The sequence below is a fragment of the Lepus europaeus genome, chromosome 17 (genome assembly GCF_033115175.1).
Source record: "Lepus europaeus isolate LE1 chromosome 17, mLepTim1.pri, whole genome shotgun sequence".
In the NCBI taxonomy this organism is placed as follows: Eukaryota; Metazoa; Chordata; class Mammalia; order Lagomorpha; family Leporidae; genus Lepus; species Lepus europaeus.
This window is the reverse complement of record NC_084843.1, coordinates 57,817,278-57,839,408: the sequence shown is the minus strand read 5'-3', so window position 1 is coordinate 57,839,408 and position 22,131 is coordinate 57,817,278. Positions and strand designations below refer to the sequence as shown.

At 40.4% G+C, this 22,131-nt stretch overlaps 1 protein-coding gene and 1 non-coding gene across 2 annotated transcripts in view; both read right to left on the bottom strand.

Moving 5' to 3' along the window:
- Positions 1 to 22,131, bottom strand: part of MYPN (myopalladin) — an 89,648-nt gene that overhangs the window by 64,886 nt on the left and 2,631 nt on the right. Inside the window, exon 2 of the mRNA XM_062214825.1 lies at positions 14,658 to 15,560. Coding sequence (XP_062070809.1) covers positions 14,658 to 15,559 — 902 coding nt within the window. The 5' untranslated portion in view covers position 15,560. The remainder of the gene's footprint in view (positions 1 to 14,657; positions 15,561 to 22,131) is intronic.
- LOC133776481 (U6 spliceosomal RNA) lies at positions 5,354 to 5,460 on the bottom strand. The gene has a single exon (XR_009868410.1). It is a non-coding gene; the product is annotated as a U6 spliceosomal RNA (small nuclear RNA).

The window sequence follows — 22,131 nt, the reverse complement described above, 5'->3', positions numbered from 1 at the left end:
GCTGGTTTGAGACCTGCTTGCTCTGCTTCCTATTCAGCTCCATGCTAATGCACCCGACAAAGGCAGTAGAGGAAGACCCAAGAGCTTGGGCCCCTGCAATACATGTAGGAGACCTGAATGGAGTTCCAGGCTTCTGGCTTTGCCCTAGTCCAACTCTGGCTGTTGTGGCCATTTAGGGAGTGATCCAGTGGATGGAGAGTCTCTCTGTCTATCCCTCTTTCCTCTCCCAGCCCCTGCCTTTCAAATAATTCTTTTTCTTCTTCTTTTTTTAAAGATTTATTTATCAGGGTCAACGCTGTGGCATAGAGGGTTGGGCCTCCACTTATGGTGCTGGCTTCCCATGTGGGCAGCAGTTCGAGTCCTGGCTGTTCTACCTTGGTCCAGCTCTCTGCTGGTGCACCTGGAAGGCTGTGGAGGATGGCCCAGGTTCTTGGGCCCTGCACCCGCATGGGAGACCAAGAGGAGGCACCTGGCTCCTGGCTTCAGCCTGGCCCAGCCCTGGACATGGCAGCCATTTGGGGGATTGACCAGTGAATAGAGATTCTCTCCCTCTCTCTGTCTCTGTCTCTCTCTCTTTTTCTCTGTATCTCTGCCTTTCAAATTAAATAAATAAATCTTTAAAAAAATATTTATAATCATTTATTTATTTGAAAGAATTAAAGAGACAGAACGAGAGAGCAAGAGGTCTTCCGTCTCCTGATTCTCTCTCCAAAAGTCCTCAATGGCCACCACCTGGCCAGGTTGAAGCCAGGAGCCAGGACCTTCCTCTAGATCTCCCACGTGGGTGCAGGGGCCCAAAGACCTGGACAGTCTTCTGCTGCTCTTCCCAAGCCATTAGCAGGAAGCTGGATTGGAAGTGGAGCAGCTGGGACTTGAACCGGAGCCCATATAGGATGCTGGGGTCAAATGCAGCAGCTTTACTTTCTATGCCACAATGCCATAAATAAATCTTTAATTTTTTTTCTTTTTTAAGCAATAGAACTCTGTTGATTTGATAAATTTAAATAGTCATTTCAAAACAAATAAGTACTTTCTCTAATAAACATAGAGTTATCTCAGTCTTTTAGATAGAACTTCTTGGGGCTGGCACTGTGGCATAGCAATGAAGCCTCTGCCTGCAGTGCTGGCATCCCCTATGGGCACCGGTTCGAGTCCCAGCTGCTCCACTTCCTATCCAGTATCTCTGTAACTCAGCCTTTACAATGAATAAATATATCTTTTAAAAAAAGAAAAGAAAAGAAAAAAGGATTTTTCATTCTGACCCAAATTAGAGTGGAAATATCTATGAACAATCCAGTGACCAGAAAGAGGTAAGTGGCGGGACTGCAACGCCCAAACTGTCTGTCAGAAGTGTTTCTGCCCTTTCTTGGATTGCCAGGATGGATTCAACTAGGCCCCCAAATCGACCAGTCACAGTCACCCTGGCTTTAACACCATGCCCCACTGAGAAGTTACACACGGGTCAGGCAGGGTTCCGAAAAGGCACTACAGGCACTCTGAAGACGCGTAGGGGTGCGGAGGAAAACGTGCTCTTCCTCAAACAGCTCCCCACATTCTAATGCTTTCACAGACACGCCCTGACCAGCGCAGGTCTGCAGAGCACCAGATCATCAGGACACTTCCAGAAGGGCAGCGGGAGCCAGATGAGGTTCCGGGCTCAGCAGAAATGAGCCAATGACATGGGGGCGCAGAGCAGGTCCCACCCACCTTGGATCACCACCGCAGCCAGCCAGATCTGCTAACCTGGCTGCTGCCCTGGGGACGGAAGACACTACAGAGACCCATTTTTCTGATTTACCTGGACTTTCTGGCTGCATATCACCATTCTGCTGTTAGGTTACTATTTCATCGAAAATATGCCTTGGATAAATATTGTGACTCATTGATTCAGCACATGAACAACTTAATGCAATGTGAATGTGTTATTCTGACTCATCAGTACTAATGCTCATTAAAAGAATGATTACTCAGAGTTTCCCTTTACCCTTACCCCACCCCTTCCAAAGTCCCTATCTCACCTTCTATTATTCTCCACCACTAATGCCCTGCTCTTTCCCTTCACAGAACCTACACATCATTTATCATTATATATTTATTTGTAGGCTTATTTGTTTAACGTCTCTCTCTCACTGAACAATAACTGTCACAAGGGCACAGATGATCACATTTGTTTTATGTATCCCTATTTATCCCATACATAGCTCAGGATGGTGTTTGTTGCCTGAATGTTAAACGAATGAACCCAAGTTAGGATTATTACAGTTCATTTTCATTTTTCAAGAATGCTTGGGTGCTAGAAAGGAGCTGTGCTTGAAGTGCCTTTCACCAGCTCCATCTAACAATGCTGGATGTCTTACGTGAGACAGCCACAGCCTGAAATGCAGCCCAAAGGCAATGAATCGCTGACATTTCCAGTTCGCTCTGTGCATGAGAGTAATAACTGGAACATAGAATGCAGCTGGAGTCTGTTAGGCAACAGGATGATAGTAGAGGTTTTCTAAGAGGGCTCAAAGTTATGTTGGATTTTGTGACACAAGTTGGTATTGTACATGTCCCGTTTGCTGCAAAGTGAGCAAACTTAAGTTTTCACATCTGAAGGTTATGTTGCACTCACGGGGGGATTGGGGGGTGTCAGTGAGAGCACATGTGCACACACACACAAATAAACATACACAACTTCTTGGTAACTTTTTTAAAAGCACAAATAAGCAATCAGCTAATACCAAGACATCAAAGCCACCCCTTACTACACAGCCAAATTTAGATAAAACGAAAGAGAATATGAATAAATGTGAAGGTCTAACATTCCTAAAACAACTTTTTAAAAAGATTAAGTTACTTTGGGTAGGGGTGACAAGAAATCTCTCCTTCTAGAAGTCCTTTTTCTATATCTTATTACTAAACTACTACCTAATTTACTTTTTATTGTTTATTATCTGTTCTCTACTTCATCTAAAAATGTGACATGGCAGGAAACTTTGTTTTATTTACTGGTGAATATCAAGTATTCAGAATAGTTCATGGTACATATCGAGTGCTGAATGAATTTTTACTGAACAAATGAACAATGTGCAGTACTGAATTTTCTAGTCCTGTTATTGTTGATTGAGTGACTTGAATCTTTCCATACTGCTGTTTCAAACAATCTGCTGCTCCTTTCTTCTGTTTATGTGAAATCTCTCAGAGTAAATTCTTTTTGTTCAACCTGGAGCCTCTGGCAGTGTTAGCTTTCCTTAGCTGTTTAAAACTCTTGCTTTGTCCTGGCCTGAAGCGCAGGCATCCCATATGGGCTCCGGTTCTAGTCCTGTCTGCTCCTCTTCCTAACCAGCTCTCTGCTGTGGCCTGGGAAAGCAGTGAAAGATGGCCCAAATCCTTGGGGCCCTGCACCCACATGGGAGACCCAGAAGAAGCTCCTGGCTCCTGGCTTCAGACTGGCACAGCTCCGGCCTTTGCGGCCATCTGGGGAGTGAACCAGCAGATGGAAGACCTCTCTGTCTCTACCTCTCTCTGTAACTCTGTCTTTCAAATGAATAAAATAAATCTTTTTAAAAAATGGGTTATTAAAAAAAGAACTTTCTTTAAAAAAAGAAACTCTTGCTTTTTAAGGGGTGTTGGTTCTGCTACAGGAGGTTGTTTCTGGTGGCTGTTGGGGAGGGGCACACTGGGTTCAGGTAGGGCGGACACTGGGAACCAGCTGCTCCCCAGTTCTGCTGGCTACTGCAGGCTCTCTGGGACACCGCCCTGCTCTCTAGCATGCAGTTGCTGCTCTGCCTTCTGTGTCAAAGGCTGTGTTTGTTGTTCAGTCAAGCAGGGGAAACAGGAAGCCCTGACCTGAACCACAGCAGCTGAATCACCCTGACAGGCCAGGGCCCTTTCCTGTCTTTCGCCCTGGGCCTGCAGTACACTCAGCAGATTTCCTTAGCTCCACAGCACTCCTCTTTGGGATATGATTTGGGTTTTGAATTTCCCTGTCAATCAGTTTCCATCTGCTTAGAGGCAGATTTCTCACGAAACCAAAACAACTTCAGGCTTCCTCTCCCGCATGGCTCCCTTCCAAGGCTCTGTGCCTAACCGTGTATTCAAAGTTCTGCATTATTTATCCTTAATTTTTTTCAATTTATTTATTTGAAAAGGGAGGAGAGAAAGAGAGAGAGAGAGAGAGAAACGGTGACAGGCACAGATAGATCTTCCATCCACTGGTTCCACTGGTTCACTCTCTAAATGCCCTCAACAGCTGGGGCTGGACCTGGCCAAATCTAGGAGCCTGGAACTCAGTCTGGGTTTCCCATGTGGGTGACAGGCACCCAAGCGCTTGAGCCATCACCTGCTGCCTCTCAGCGTGTGCTGGAATTGGAAGCAGGGCAGGCATACTATGGGGCGGGGGCATCTTAGCTGCTGTGCCAGACACCCACCCCTGTATTATTTGTCTTAAAGAGGACTTTCCAAACTGTGCATACTTGGATGTGTCCCCTCCATATGATTTCTAAATCGGGAGACTTTGTAAACATTTCAGATCTATAGATGACATTCTATGTTTTTTCCAGTTATGTTTTGGGAGTGTTGGAAGGGAAAACTCTACCATTTTAGTATGATCTTCTTTTCACTGTTAAATCATTTCTAATCTTCTTTCTGTCCCCATCACTCTTTTCTTTTTCTTCTTTTTTTTACATTTATTTTTATTTATTTGAAAGGCAGAGTTGCAGAGAGAGAGAGAGAGAGAGAGATCTTCCATCCGTTGGTTCACTACCCAGTGGCTGCCAGGGCCAGGGTTGGTCCGGGCCAAAGCCAGGAACTTGGAACTCCTTCCAGGTCTCCCACCCATGCACTTGGGCCAACTTTCACTGCTTTCCCAGGTGCGTTAGCAGAAAGATGGATCGGAAATGGAGCAGCTGGAATTCAAACAGGAGCTCATATGGGACGCTGGCATCGCAGGCAGAGCCTTAACCCGCTGCACCACAATGCCAGTGTCTACCCATCATTCTTTCTTTTTTTTTTTAACACTGAATCAAAATTATTTTAATAGAAGTTGATTTCTCCATAATTATCAGAATTATTTATACTTGAGGTCTTGGGTAAGTGGAGATGAAATCAACAAATGGTCTTAGGCTGCTGGCTCAGAAATCATCCTTGGAAACCCGCCTGTGATTCTTAGCTCTCACGAGATGACGTGGTCCTTAAAAAAAAAAAAAATCATCTTTCTTTATTCATTCTTTGGAGGCTTGAAGTGAATTCAGCAGCGTTCATAAAATGTGTTCCAGTTCCTGTCATTTACAGCTTCTTCAACATTTAGCTCTGATTGCATCCATTTCAACTTTGTTCTTTTCTAAATTGCTTAATAATGTTAAATCATCCAAAAAATATGGGATGCTTCACAAATGTGCATGTTGTCCTTGCACAGGGGCCAGGCTAATCTTCTCTGTATCGTTCCAATTTTAGTATATGTGCTGCTGAAGCAAGCACTACGCACCATTTTTCCAAATCTGTTCTTTCTGGGGCTACTGACGACCTCCATGTTATGAAATCAAATGATGCTTTCCAGTTTCCTCTTCCTTGACTTCTAATTAGTATTCACTGTAGTTGACTAATTTCTTTTTGAAGAAACTTTGTGTGACTGTTTCTATGTTCTTTCTATCAGTTAGGATGTAACTTCTCAATCTCTTTTGTAGAATTTTCCTTATCTACTCAAATTTTAAATCTTGGAATTCCTTTGCAACATGGTCTAGAAAACAGTGAGACTCAAAATAATAAATAGCTAATTCAGAATGGATACAATGGATACCACATGCAATTAGAAAGATGTAAACCGTAAGTAGCCTTAAGGACCATACCAGTCGCACTGATTTAATGTAACACTGGGGCTCAGACCAATTATCTTCTGACAATAGTATTAGAAAGAAAATTGAGTCCATTTTCATATTGGAACAAACATACAAAAGCTGTCAACAAAATATTAATAAACCAAATCCAAAAATATTCAAAAAGAATTGATTATGAACAAATTGTGTTTATCCCAAGAATTCAAGGTTGGTTTAATGTTATAAAGTTATGATTCTTTATCATATTAACAGAGTAAAGAAAAAATGATAATCTCAATAAAAAGGTTTGATAAAATTCAATATTCATTAATGATTTTTAAAAATTATTAATTAGTTAATTAATTTGAAAGGCAGAGTTACAGAGAGAGGGAGATCTTCCATTCCCTGGTTCAGTATCCAAATAGCTGTAACAGCCAGGGCTGGGCCAGGCTGAAGACAGGAGCAGGAGCTTCTTCTTGGTCTCCCACATGAGTGTAGAGGTCCAAACACTTGGGCCATCTTCTGCTGCTTTCCCAGATACATCAGCAGAGAGCTGGATTGGAAGTAGAGCAGTCAGGAGTTGAACCGGCATCCATATGGGATTCCAGGGTCACAGGTGGCAGCTTTCCCCACTACACCACAATACCACCTGATTTTCAAAAATCTTAATCTTACTAAACAGGACAAGTTACAATGAAGTTTTATATAAGATTAAAATGTGGAAACAGGCCAGTGTTGTGGTGTAGCTGGTTAAGCTGTCGCCTGCAGTGCCAGCATCCCATATGGGCACCGGTTCCAGTCCTGGCTGCTCCACTTCCAATCCAGCTCTCTGCTGTGGCCTGGGAAAGCAGTAAAAGATGGCCCAAGTCCTTGGGCCCCTGCACTTATGTGAGAGACCCAGAAGAAGCTACTGGTTCCTGGCTTTGATTGGCACAGCTCTGGCCAACTGGGGAGTGAACCAGCAGATGGAAGACCTCTCTCTCTGCCTCTCCCTCTTTCTCTCTGTTTAACTCTTACTTTTAAATAAATAAATAAATCTTAAAAAAAGAGGCACCTATGAATAAAGATAATTAAAGATTTATAAGACCTAGTGAAAAAATACATATAACTTGTTATTGAAAAACATTTGAGAATACCTAAAGAAATAACTCCCTGCTCCTGAATATGAATGCTAACTATATGAAAAGTGTAAGATTCTACCTACATTGGTCCACAGATTCAATGAGATTCCAAAAATCTCTAGGTTTTTGAAAAATTTTGTGGAATGTGATGATTCTAAAATTGGTATTAAAGAGCGAAAAGACCAAGAGGGGCTGATATTATGGTACAGTGAGCTAAGCCAGACATCATATGTCAGAGCACAGGTTCTAGTCCCAGCTGCTCTGCTTCCAATCCAGCTGTCTCCTAATGTTCCTGGGAAGGCAGCATTCCTTGGGCCCCCCGCCATCCATGTAAGAGACCTGGATAGAATTTCAGGCTCCTGGCTTCAGCCTGGACCAGCCCCAGCTGCTGTAGCCATTTGGAGAGTGAACCAGTAGATGGAAGAGACCTCTCTCTCTCCACCTTTAAAATAAATAAATATATCTTTTTTTTTAAAAAAAAAAAAGGACCAAGAAGAGCCCAAAATCCTTAAAATGAAAAAGCTGCAAATCAAGAACTATGAAAACATCTGTTGTAATGAGATAAATAAACCAGGGGAAAAGAGCAGGGGGCCAGAATGCATTTATGGAATTTGATTTATGAAGGAGCTGACGCTACAGATCAATGGGGAAATGATATATTTTTTCCATAAACTGGTGCTAGCACAAGAGGTTATCTTAAAAAAAAACAAAAAACTAAAAACTAAAAAAAATCCCTGAAATGAGTTCCCTTTTTACACCATACACAAACATTAACTTAAGTCAATTAAAAGTTGAATGTGAAAGGCAAGATTATAAAACTTTTAGAAGACATGCATAAGAATATCTGTATGCCTTTGAGATTAGGAACATTTTTTCCTAAACTAGACACAAACTATGAAAATTAAGTCCAAAAAACTAAAATTGAATTAGACATTGAAGTTAAGAACATCTAATTGTCAAAAGATATCATAGAGGAAATAATGACAAATCAAACTGAGAGAGGATAATTTCATAATATTCATCACAAAAACAAATAATGCAATAGAAAAACCAATGAAAGACATAAATAAGCCCTTCACAGGAAATAAACTCTCCTGAGCAGTTAATAAACATATGAAAAAAATCCACCACCTCATTAGTAACATATGGAAATGAAAATTAAAACCATATGAGATAACAATTTATAACCACTAGATTAGCAAAAATTAAAGTCTAGTGATGTCAATACTGGCAATGATGTAGAGCAAACAAAATTCTTATACAATGCTGGTGAGTATGTAAAATGAAATAATTCCTTTAGAAAGCCAATTGGTGTTATTATAAAGTTGAAGTTGTACACACTGCTAGCAATTCCATGTCCAGACACACTCATGCACCAGGTGTATTAGAACATTTATAATAATGTTCATATTAGGAAATATATTGGAAATGACCCAAATGTACATCAGTAATATAATACTCTATCCCTACAGTAAAATACTATATAGCAATGAAAAGGAGTGAATTAGGTTTACAAGCAACAACATGGATATTCTTTTTAGAGCAAAAAATTCAGGTAGTAGAAGCATATAGATGTTATAATTCCACTTATATAAAACTTTTAAAATCTGTAAAATATTGCATTTTGGACTTTTTTTACTGTGGAAACTTTCAAATGCACACAAAGCAGAGAGACTAGAACAGTGAACCCCTGTGCACACATTGCTTCACTTCAACAAATTATCAGCAGTTGTTAAAACACAGGTGGTTGGGCCTCATCCTTGGAGATCCTGGTTCGGGGTCCCAGATGCAGCCTGTGTGACTGGCTCTCTGTCAAGGTTCCAAGTGACACTGATGCTTCTGTTCAGGGGACCCACTTTGAGTAGCCTGTCCTAGAAGGCTCTCAGCATCTGGCCTCTACTCCCTCTCTAGATTTCAGTCAAACCATTTCTTCTTCACTCCTTGTGATCCAGCAATATCAGTTCCTTCAACTCAAGGAAGCCTTGTGGCCTAAGGGCTTCTCCATTTCTGTTCCTTCAGCCTGCAACACTTTTCCCCATACACTGCTTTGCTGGGCTCCCCTCTAGTCACTCTTTATTTCTTACCTTCAATACCACTTTTCAGGAAGACCTTCTTCAACCTACCCATAAAGTTTGGTCCTTGGTTGCATGTTCTTCCCTTTATAACATTTATCATAATTGTTATTGCATAATCACTTTTTATTTCTTTCTCTCTCTCCTTCTTTTCTTCCTTTAAGATTTATTTTATTTATTTGAAAGACAGAGTTACAGAGAGAGGTAGAGACAGAGAGAGAGGTCTTCCATCTGCTGGTTCACGCCCCAATTGGCCACAATGGCCGGAGCTGCACCGATCCAAAGCCAGGAGACAGGAGCCTCTTCCAGGTCTCCCGCGTGGGTGCAGGGGCCCAAGGACTTGGGCCATCTTCTACTGCTTTCCCAGGCTATAGCAGAGAGCTGTATGAGAAGTGGAGTAGCCAGGACTAGAACTGGCACCCATATGGGATACTGGTGCTTCAGGCCAGGGTGTTAACCTCCCTCCTTTCTCCCTCCTTTCTCCCTTCCTTCCTTCCTTCCTTCCTCCCTCCCTCCCTCCCTCCCTCCCTCCCTCCCTCCCTCCCTCCCTTCCTTCCTTCCTTCTATCTGTCCCTTACTAGACTCTAAATTCCATGAAGGCAGAGGCTTCATCTTATTTGCTACTTAAAGGTAGTGCTGGGGCCAGTGCGGTGGCACAACAGATTAAGCCACCATCTACAGTGCCAGCATCCCATATGGTCACCAGTTCGAATCCCAGCTGCTCCTGATCCAGCTCTCTGCTAATGCACCTGGGAAAGTAGCAGAAGTTAGCTCAAGTGCTTGGGCCCCTGCACCCATGTAGGAGACCCAGATGAAGCTCCTGGCTACTGCCTTTGGCCTGGCCCAGCCTTGGCCATTGCAATCATTTGGGGAGAGAACCAGTAGATGGAAGATCTCTGTGTGTGTGTCTTTGTCTCTCTGTCTCTGTCTCTCTCTCTTTCTCTGTATTTCTGACTAATGAATAAAAAATGAAAGCTAAAAAGAAAAAACTTAGTGCTTACAACAGTACTTGGCTCATAAATAGGCACTTACTTGTTGATTGAGTAAGTGAATAAAGGTATCTTGGTTTTTCCAAAAGGCAGAAGGAAAAGTCCCTAAAATAGTGTAACATGAAATTACCATATAGCATTTACATTATCCTTTTCTTTATACTATTTCATTTCCTTTGGATTTCCTAGGTATACCACCTGCCGGAAAATGTCCACAAGTAGCAATAACAAAATCTAACAACCGCAGTGGGCATTCACGTCTACACAAGGTACATTTGTGCTGCCCCAGAATGCTGTGTACCAGCAAATAGTTGGTGACCCAGCTGTACATTCCTGGGAAAAGAATTTGGCATCAGGATACAAAAAGGGGTCACGGCTGTTTGCTGTGAATGCCTGCAGACTCTTTCATCTGTAACGTATGAGTGTATTTCATTTTCTGAGACAACTCCTCCAATGAAGCCAAATCCAAGGTCCATAAGCCTACAAAAGTGCTAGCTTCAGGATGGAAGAGTCTACACTCCTGACGAAGTAGTTTCTACCCAATTAACTTGAAAGTCAAAAATAGGAATAAAAATGATTTTTTTTCAGTTTGTTAAAGTAGGGTTATGAGCACATAGGTAAAACACTGACTGCACACAAGAGTACCTAGTTTCCCACTGCACTTAGTATATTTTCTTGCCAAAATAGCAAAAAGGATACTATCCTTATTGACTATGGTGTTCCCATTTAGCAAATCAAAATATCTTAATATTGTATTGCTTTAATGGATTTTTAAAAGGAATCCTCTGCGTCAAAACCTGTACTCCTGGGTCCTGGGAGATGCCACAGGAGATTCAGTGGGAAGCAAGCAGGTAGGGCTCCAGCCTACCTCTGCCTCACCCCTCTTCAATCCCAACAGCACCAGTTTTATCTTAAAGCTATGTGTGTCTGTGTGATACGTGGTTGAGGTAATGTATTATGTTACCCTTGGTGGAGGGAGAAGTTACTGCCAAAAGAAGTTTGGAAAATACAACTACTACAGCACCCATCTGCACCAACAACTGGAATTTGGTTCTAAGTGTTGACAATGTATGTTGCCCCCTTGTAATTACAGGGCTACTGTCCTGACTTTTCCCAGCATCATGGCACGGCTTGGATTGTCTCTGTTTCACCACCCTCTCACTTGGCCTCTGGGCCTGCATTTCTGCCTGCTTGCCTATTGGATTTGATCCTTCCATCTCCTCCTCAGACTCAAATCCCCAGCAATCTCCTCTACAAATCTGCCACTCCTCCTTTGTCTCAGAACTTGTGATTTTTTCTCCTCCTTCCCATCTAGTCAGTCCCCAAGTTCACTTGAATTCTTTTCCTTTAAACATCACTTACTCTCTAACGTCTTTTCTTCTTTTCCCCGCTGTACCTAGCCCGTTCCCACCAGAGCATCTGATGTCTGAGATACTTTCTTCAGCTTCCTGAGTGGCCTCATGGCTCCACTCATTTCCACTCTAACGCAGTCTTGCAGACTAATTTTCCTTAAATGCTCCATGTCATCTTGTTACCTTCCTATGCATAAGTATAAGTGGATTCTGGTTTGTTTTGAAATCAAGTCTGAGCTACTGTGTTTTGCTTTCAGGGTTCTTCAGAATTATTTGGCTCTACTCTCCTTTCCTTTTAAATCAGTGTCTTCCTCTTCATGTAAAAACATCATTCCAGTTCCAGTATCTGTGCCCTTATCTAAACATGCTATTGAAAGATCTATTGAAAGACCCCATCCCATCTGCCTAGCTCTTTAATCCTATCTCTGATCTTTCCTCACCTGTTTCCCATGTTCCTGACATAGCCAAATACTTGTGTTTCCCTGAAAGTATCTGCCTCTGGGTCTTCTTGCACTTGCTTTCCCCTTCCACTCTTACTGCTCTATTTCCTTCTTGTGTGTTTTAACACTCCCTTTATCCTACACTCCAGGCAAAGCACCTCATGTCTTTCCCGAGTCACCACTGCATCCTATATATATTTCTGCTGTAGCCCTTGTTCCACAGTTTTACAGTGTTTTTTGTTACATGTCTGTCTGCCTTCTCTACCACACTGTGAGCTACCCTCTCCGAACAATGTAGACTGACCTCCAATCATTCCTGAGTGTTTTGTACCCTTAATGAATCCCTTCAGTAACTCAAAAGGTATTTGTTGGATGCATGAGCAAATTTCACTCTTCAAAGCTCAACTAAAATCTTCCAACATCTCTGAGGTCCTCTTTGACTTTTCTAGTCCTCCATTCCTTCTCTGAATCCTGATAGTATCTTCGGTTAATGCTGTAAAAATGAGGATGACTTCTGTTTTGGATTGCAAGTTCCTTGAGGGCAAGGACACATATTGATATTGTCTCTGTCACTGCACTGACAACAGCACCAAACACATAGTGTAAACTAATTAAATATTTGCTTTCTGCTTAGAGTTATGAAAATTATATGCTTTGGAAAATAATGACAAATAATAGTCTACCTGGATAATCCTAATTCTTTAAAATACAAATGTAGTTGTGAAATTAAGTGTGAATTTATTTTAAAAAATGAGGATACAGGCATGGATTCTATCAGTAAAGTAATTCTTCCCAGGTAAAATTAGTGTTGCTACATGAAACTGTCTGTTCTGACTTTTAAATTTGCAGACTTGTAAATTTTTCAGTTGTTTGATTAAGTAGTTTTTTAGGGATTACCAGATTTTTTTTATTGAAAGGAATGAGTACGTTGTAACTCTTCCTGGCTGATTTTTCCCAGTGGTGTACGGAATTTGCTCTTGTATCTGAGATTGTCCTGGTTGAGAAATGAGAAAGATGAGTCCTGACTGACCCAGATTATTTACTTATTTGTATTCAGAGTAGATCTATGTCTAGAAGCCAGTGGGTTGGACAATTACTAAACTAAGCTGAATATATATCATAACTTGAGTGCTTGCCGGCTTAGTTAGACCGACCAGATGCCTATCATGGTGCTGTAATGCCATCCTGTTAGCATTACTGACCAAAGTCCCTGGGAGGGTCATCAGGCACGTTTAGAGGACAAGGGTAGACCCGCCTTGTATTCTTCAGTTCCAGGCTTTCGCTACATGCTAGGTCAACTGTCTCACTCCTGCATTAAATCTAGGTTGAGTTTCCTGTTTTCCTTTTTCTTTATTCATTAGTTCACTCAACATTTCTGAGTGACTATGGGCCAGGCACTGTGCTTGATCCTCCAGATACAAAGAACCCCGGCCCTCAAGAAGGTCAGTTGCATAACCTGATAGTAAAATATTTATACCATTGTAAAAATATTTTATATTGTTTTATGTTGCCATTGAAAAGCAAAATTCAATGTATGGAAACATCTTTGGACCAGAATCCCTTGAATTTGCATGCATGTAATAAGTACAAATACTATTACTGATATTAATGCTATGTCCTATGATTATGACATAAGGAAAAAAGACAAGGCTCTGCTTATATACAGCAAATAAACATGAAATAGTAATGAAGTAATATTCTAGTAGTAATTAGGTGGTTAGGGAGGCCAGGTGACTTTTACAGGACAACATTTACACCAGGAATTCACTAAAAAAAGAATACATTTCACAAAAAGCACCTGGGGACTAAGACTGGCTCCAGGTTTTGTGGGACCTGCAGATCATAAATGTGGAAGAACTTCTTAAAAATAATAAATAAATAAACAAAATTAGGTAGTGGCTAAGCAAGTGAAGAGTCCTGAACCTTATACTTTAATTGCCTCACAGGAAAGTGACTAGGCCAAGCAGATAAAAGACAAACACCTTTGCTATTACTCACCAGTTATATCAGGGCAATACTTGGGCATTTAGGGGAATAACATTCAGTAAGCTGACATCAGAAGTTTATCATAATTTTAATACATGTAAAATAAGTCTGTCAGTTGACCTTTGCCACAACCCATTTTATGCTTTATTCCATCAGTTTGTATACTATTATATGACTTTCATTAAAATTTTAAAAATACAACCAGTATTCATTGAGTAGAGATCTTAAATACTTTCTTTTTTCAAAGCTACAGAATGTAGACCCACACTGCTCAACATTCTAGTCATTAGCTATCAGGCACTTGAAAGGTGGCTTGTGTGAATGAAGAACTGAATTTGGAATTATGTTTCATTTTAATTCATTTGACTTAAAAAATTTCATACCCAATTTGGTTATTAAAAAACTTTAATGCATTTTAATCTACTTTTTCAACTATAAATTTTATGAAATCTGAATGAAGAGTAAGTTTTTCTTAGAAAAATTTAGCATCCAAATTGAGATGTTTTCTAAGTGTGGAATTCACACTGGATTTTTGAATCCCTGGTATGATGAATAGAAGGTAAAATAATTTTTATATTAATAATTCTTATATGCTGAAATCATAATCTTTTTTAATATATTAGGTACATAAATATATTAGGTAAATAAATATAACTAGGTGAAACATATTTCACCTAGTTCTTTCTACTTTCTAAAAATGTGGCTACTAGAAAATTTTAAATTGCATTTTTAGTATTATCTATTGGACAGACCTACTTTACACACTGCCTTTTTCATATTTAATACATAATTTTCATATGCAGTATATAACGCTTGAAATCATATACTAAAAAAGATAATACTTAGGAATACCATGGTTGACGGAAAGCAACTGCCAAACATGACTAATGGGACATTTTTACCTTACTTGAGGCGGTGGAATTCCTACCACTATGCAATCCAACTGTACCCGGGTTCCCTCTGGAACTTCTCTGCTCCGTAACTTTTGAGTGAACCGGGGAGGTTGCCCCAGAGGTTCTTCATAGTACAAAGACGAAGGGGAAGAACCTGGCGTGGTGTCTCCGCCAGCTGCCTCGCTGGCAGCCTGCTCAGCTTCACGCCTCTTGGCTTCCTGCTGTTCGAGGGCATGGTTTACTTCATTGTCCCTGGTGTCCGTAGGAATAGGGATGGGAACAGAAGATCTTTCTCGTCTTTCCGACAGCTCTGAAAAACTGGAGCTGTTTTCCTGCATAACTTTGCTTTGAGATTCCAGTTTACTCTTGTGGTTTTTGCAGGCACGAGGTCTAATCCTCTTGGAGCTGTGGGCTTTGAAAAGAGAGGATAGCTCCTCAATGAAATCGGCCGCTTTATTTAAGAACACTTTCTTGGACTGGGTTTCAGAACTATACGGTGGCCTTTTGACCTCTTGTGGGCTCTCTTTAGAGCTGGTAGGGCTTCGAGGGTTATCCTGGCAGAAGTTAGGCTCCAAGTTGGATTTAGGCAAGTGTTTCATCTGATCAGAAGAAAGATGTTTTCTAGCCTGAGCTTCATCTGCTTGCTCCAAAGGATCGTGATTGATGGCCAATCTCGCCAGGTTGACGCTTTCATCTAATTCTTCTTGGCTCAGAAAGGCGGAAAGATCTGGAAGGTCATCCTGGCCTCCGCCCCCTTCAGCAGCCCCGGAAGGACTTGCAAAATGGAAAGGGTTGGAGGAAGGCTCTGCTCTACTTCTCTCATTGTTTCCCCGATGTCTGGTTTCAGCTAAATAGCTCTCTCTTAGAAGCTGAGATATGGAAGTAGAAGCTTCTACACTGTCGTCCTGCATGCTATAACAAAATAATAAGAAAAAATCAGGATCATTTCTAGAGAATAACAAATACATGTTTATTAATCACTTTAATTTTTAATTCTATTTAATTATTTAAAAAAATGTATGAATTTGAGAGGCAGGGAGATCAACAGAGCACTCCCATCCCCTGGCTCACCCCTCAGATGCCCCGCCCCCTGGTGTTCTATTTAGCATCTTAACCACTAGGCTGAATGCCCACCCCTAATGTTTTAATGTAGTATTTATGACTAACACTTTGGTGTTGGATAGAACTAATTCAGATCCTACTTGTGACACTTCCTAGATGTATAAACTTGAGAACACTTGACCTCTGTAAGCCTCCGTTTACTCATCTGTAATTCAGGGATAATAACAGCAGCTATCTCACAGGTTAAAGGGATGGTTAAATGTGCTTGGTACTGCGTAAGTATTCTGTGAATTATAAATATTATGAATATATTAGTGTTAGTATGTATAGCTATTATTAGTATATAAGCATTCTGTAAAGTATAGCTGTTATTAGTATACTAGTGTTAGTGTATATAGCTATGATTAATACATACGCATTCTGCAAATTATAGCTATTATTAGTATATATAAATATACTATTAGTAGTATATAACAATGGCCAAATATCACGGTCTCCATTTTATAGATAAGAAGTGGAGGTAGAAATAGTGAAGTGACTTGACCTAAGGAAAAACTTTGAAGAGAAACTGAACGCCTAATTCGTGGTTAGTTCAATATATTTAAAGTCTCTTGAGATGCTCCTGATCTGTGCTGACTTCAAGTCTTTGTACACAGCCTTTGCATGGGCTGCTCCCTGTGCCCAACTCCCTTGACCATCTTAACCAGACTGCTGAGTTCTGCAGTCTTCAGTTCCTAACCGGGATGTCACTGCTCTAGAATTTCCCCCTTTCCCTACACTGGGTGCCTCTCCAGAGTGTTCCCAAAGCTCACTTTTCACAATTCCTTACATCTCTCTGTTTACTTTTCTGTCTCTCTAACTTTATTTTGTTCATCATCATCTCTGTATACTCAAAGGACATAGAAGCTAGTCAATACATATTGTTGAATTCTTTTTCTCATTAGAATTTCCTGCTAAATCTATTGTTTATCTTTTTTAAATTTCAGGATAAAGTAGGACAGATAAAGTAGGACAAAGAAAACTTACAGAGGCAAAGGAAAAAGGTTAAACTGGTAAAGGCAGTCATAATTTTAAGATGACTTTCAAATGAAAATTTGTTTATGTAGGTAGAATGATTGGAATTTTGATTTGCTTCCATGCCAGAAATATCAAAGAATATATGATTATAATTTGAAAACCCGTGTTTGAATATCAGCTCCAACACTAAATAACTTTGTTGTCTTGAGACAGGAACTTAACTGATCTGAATCTCAATTATCCTCATCTACCAAATAAGATAACAATTCTATCCTAGAGATTTTTCAGATGAAAATGCATATATAAGTTTAAAATAGATAAATATTAGATAAAATAGGAATTATGAAGGTGTATCACTTTCAAGAATTAATTTAAAAATATCTTCCTATAAATATTTAAAAGCCATCTGTTAACAAATTTTGTACTCTAAAATTTCCTAAGTTCTATTATGGATAACTTAGTTTTAAGTCATTCATCCAATAAATACTTACTGGGCATCTACTATGTGCTAGGCACTGTTCTAGGCATTGTGGGTTCAATGTAAAAAACATAGTCTGTGTCTTCACAGAGCTGACACTCTAATGGAGGAAGATACTATTGTTAAAAAGAAAAATAAATTATGCCAAAGGAATAGAGAAAGACCAGGAAGGAAGGGGGGTGGTGTGCTATTTTAGTTAGGCATGTCAAGCAAAACTTTTAATGCAGTGAAGTCACGTGACCAATGGGAGGGAGGGGTGTGGGGAAGAATATTCCTGACTGAGGAAGAAGTAAGTGTCAAGGCCTGAAGGGGAGTGGTGTGTTTGAGTCAAGCCCAGCTATCAGGAGGCTGTTGACAAAGAAGAGAGGAAGGACATGAGGTCCGAAAGGTATCAGGACAGATTATGTAAGGCCTTCAGAACATGAAAATAACTTGAAATTGTATTAAGTATGTGCATGGGAAACCACTTTATGGTTTTAAAAAGCAGGTGGCATGACTTTGAAAAAGTTTGATCATGGCTGAAACGCTAAGAATCAAGTTGAAGGGGGTAAGTGTGGAAGTGAGCAGATCAGTAATGAGGCTGTTGCAATACACTATGCAAGAGATTGCAATATGCTAACTTGGACCAATGAGTGATAGCAGTGGGAGGACTGAGAAATGGTCAGATTTGAGGTATCTTGTGAAAGCAGAGCCAGTATGATTTGCTGATGAATTGCAAGCGGGATATGAGAGAAAGAGCAGAGTCTAGAGTGAATCAAATGTTGACAGTCTGCTGGCTGGGGGATTGGTAGAATCATTTACTGGGATGAGATGAGCATGGGTGTCATGAGAAAAATCAAGAGTTCTCTTAGACATTTTATCTAGGGTGTTCAGAGTGACATTTGGCCTTGTTTCCTCTTTTCTGTCTCTTACAAAGTTGAAACTTGGATTTTGATGCCTCTTTCAAAACAAAAATGAGTAACTGTCCTTGAAAACAGATCATGGTATTTGTGAAACAGTTCCAGCTTGAAAATAAAACAATTAATGTGGCATCAGTCATCAACACAGACTTTAATAAATCACATAAGATAATTTGGCCACACAGAAAGCACAGATCTTTCTTTACTTTGCCAAATAGTTCTATTTCTTTCCTAGGACTTTTCCTGAAAAGAAGATCTTCCCTAAGGACTTGCAAAAATCTAAGAGTCTGATTCATACAAACCAAACTTGATGCTAATACCTTTGGGCATTTTGCTCAACTCATGCTAAATCAGCACTGCCCTTCTTTAGACTCGAAGATCTAGTTCTTGGGGGATATCATATGGTATAAACTCATATTTCAGGTTTTTTTCTCTCCTTTCTTTCTTCTTATTTATTTATTTGAAAGAGTTACAGAGAGGCAGAGGCAGAGAGAGAGAGAGAGAGAGAGAGAGAGTCAGTCTTCCATTTGCTGGTTCACTCTCCAAATGGCCACAACAGCAGGAGCTGGGCAGATCCAAAGCCAAGAGCCTGGAGCTTCTTCCAGGTCTCCCATGTAGGTGCAGGGGCCCAAGCACTTGGGCCATCTTCTACTACTTTCTCAGGTCATAGCAGAGAGCTGGATCGGAAGTGGAGCAGCCGGAACTCAAACTGGTGCTCATATGGGATGCCAGCACTATAGGCGGCAGCTTTACTAGCTACCCCACAGCACTGGCCCCTCATCTTTCAGTTGTAATATGACTATGTATTTATTTATTTGCTTTTTTTATCTGTTTTTCTTAGTGAAACTAAGGGTCTGTCAATTTTGAAAAACTGATTCTTCATTTTGTTCATCTTCTGCTTATAACTATTTCACTTGTTTTTACTGTAATCTTTATTTCTTTTCTTTTACTAATTTTTGGTTTGATTTGTTTCAGTTTTTCTAGTTCCTGGAGGTGTGGCGATAGGGTGAGACCTTTATGTTTTTAAGAAGTAGGTGTTGATTGCTATAAATTTTCTTCTCAATATTTCCTACTTCCTGGTTTTGCTGTATCTCTTGGATATTGATATGTTGTTTCCAATAATATGGCTATTTAAACTGGGGCATTGGCCAGAGAATTGTAAATGTAATGTAAAGTAACCTAAGCCCAAAGTCAATACTAGCTCTCTGGCTGCAAAGTATCCCTAGATGTTAAAATGAGAAAACAAAGTGGGGAGGGGATGGGGAAAGGGTAGAAAGTTTCAGTTAGAAAGAGTAAGTTCTGAAGTTCTGCCACAGAGCACTGTGAACGAAGCTAACAAGAATGTAATGTATACTTGAACATTGATAAGAAGGTAGATCTAGGGCCAAGTATTTGGCCTAGAGGTTAAGCCACTTCTTGGGATGCCCACATTCCATACCACAGTCCCTGGGCTGAAGTCCCTGTTTTGCTCCCTATTCCAACTTGCGACTAATGCATACCCTGGGTGACAGCAGGTGATGACCCAAGTACTTGAGTCCCTGCCATGCATGTGGGAGACTCAGACTGAGTTCCTAGCTCTGACTTCAGCCTGGCCTGGCTCTCTCTGTTGTAGGCATTTGGAGAAGAAACCAGTGGATGGGAGATTTCTCACTTTTTCTGTCTGTCTCTCTTGGCCCCTCAAGTAAAAATAAGTAAATCTTAGAAAAAAGTAGATCTTGGGGCTGGCATTGTGGCACAGCGGGTTAAAGTCTTGGCCTGAAGCACCAGCATCCCATATGGGCACTTCCTCGAGTCCCAGCTGTTCCACTCCCAATCCAGCTCCCTGCTAATATGCCTGAGAAAGCAGCAGAAGATGGCCCAAATCCTTGGGTCCTTGCACCCATGTGGAAAACCTGGAAAAATCTCCTGGCTCCTGACTTCGATTGGCTCAGCTCCGGCTATTGCAGCCATTTGGGGATTAAACCAGAGGATGGAAGACCTCTCTCTGTGTCTCTACCTCCTTCTGTAACTCTGCTTTTTAAATAAATAAAATAAATCTTTTTAAAAAAGTAGATCTTAAAAGTTCTCACCACACACACACACACACACACACAAAACCCTATTGCGGGGAGTTGGTACTGTGGGACAGTGGGTTAAGCTATTGCCTGCAGAGCCAGCATCCCATATGAGTGCTGGTTCAAGTTCTGGCTGTTCCACTTCCAATCCAGCTCTCTGCTAACATGCCTGGGAAAGCAATGGAGAACAGCCCAAGGGCTTGGGCCCCTGCACCCATGTGGGAGACTAAGAAGAAGCTTGTGGCCCCTGGCTTCAGCCTGGCCCAGCCCTAGTCAGTGAGGCCATTTGGGGAGTGAACCAATGGATGGAAGATCTCTGTATCTGTCTTTCCTTCTCTCTCTCTGTAACTCTGCCTTTCAAATAAATAGTCTTAAAAAAAAATCCTGTATGGGGTGATGGATATGTTCATTAGCTCCATTTAATCATCATATGGTATAGACACATATAAAAATGTTAAATCATATACCATAAATACATATGATTTTTATTTGTCAACTAGCCTTAAATAGAGCTGAAAGAAAACCCACCTTTTATACATATGTCTTTAAACATTGCTCCACAATTCGGGAACACATCCATTAAAACACACACACACACACACACTCCAAATCTGTTTTCTAGGTCAACATAAAAATAGCTTTTAATATTTAATTATTATTTGTGAAGACAATCAGAATTAGAAGAGATAAGAACGTTCTAGTAACTGACCTTAAACTGGGGATGAGTAGAACTACCCTGCTTACTTCAAAGGTTTGTTGATTGAAAGCACTTTAGAAATGTATAATAGTATGCATATTTAACATTATCTTTTTCTACTGATATGTAATCATTATGCTTAGTATGTTCTTTAGGGGAATAATAAAAAATGTTAGACTTCACTCCCTCTCTTTAACATCAGTGTTGATCTGTTTGTTTTGCCTTCTATGTCCCATGATGTCACATAAAAGAAGTATCTAAATAATTTATTTTGGAGAGACTTTTGCTGGGCCAAGAACCAAATCCTAGTACACAGGAACCAGTTCTGGACAGTTGTGTACAGAACACCTTTTAAAATGTGGCTGCAAATGGGACACACTTTGTATACTGTCACAAAACCCATTGCATCACTGCTACAGGCATCATCTCCGTCTCAGTTTTGTTTCTAGTCTATTTTGGTGGGAATAGCATTAACAACTTAATAAATCGGTACATACTGTGTTACTACAGTAAGAATTTGAGGTATAGAAATGCTGTTTATCAACAATATGAAAATAACTTTAAGAGTCTTTCTCTTAAAGAGCTTTCCATTTGAAAGAGGAAAAACAGCAAAGACAAATACAAAGGTATATATTAGGAGAGTACGTTGAGACAAAGAGGCAGAGCTGAGATGACTCGGGAAAATTAGTGGGAATCTGTTTCAAGGGAAACAGTCCTCAAAGAGTTGAAGGAATGAAAAGACTTTCAGTAACTAGGCCAAAGTTTAGGAAGCTGTTCTCTTTCTCCTGTCGTTAAACAAATTGATAAAGGTGAGAAGTTAGGGAAGAAAGTAAAGATTTCATTCCAGTGGGAGAAAAAAAAAAGATTGGCTGCCATGAAACAGACTATGCATGTGTTTATACTCAGGGGAAAACACACTGGGAAACAGTAGTGTGAAGGATACTGAAGTTAGAGCCCAAAGTTACCATTTAGACTGAAAGACAGCAAAGAGAGAGTGTAAAAGGAAATCTTGTAGTCCATTGAAAGGTGAAAGGCAGGCAAGCAAGAAGACTTCAGGCATCCAGGACCAAAGAAGGCTTTGGTAGCTGTCACAGAAGTGATAGGCAGGGGAAACTTCGTGTCAGGACCTCACCACTCATGATGAGCTGAGCTGTTATATAAGGAATTCCAAACAAGAAACCTTTGTCAACCCGCATTAACACAGAGAGTATGTATTTTTTAAACAAGAAAACCAGTTAACACTTTCACTCTCATCCTTCTTTAACCTCTTAATATT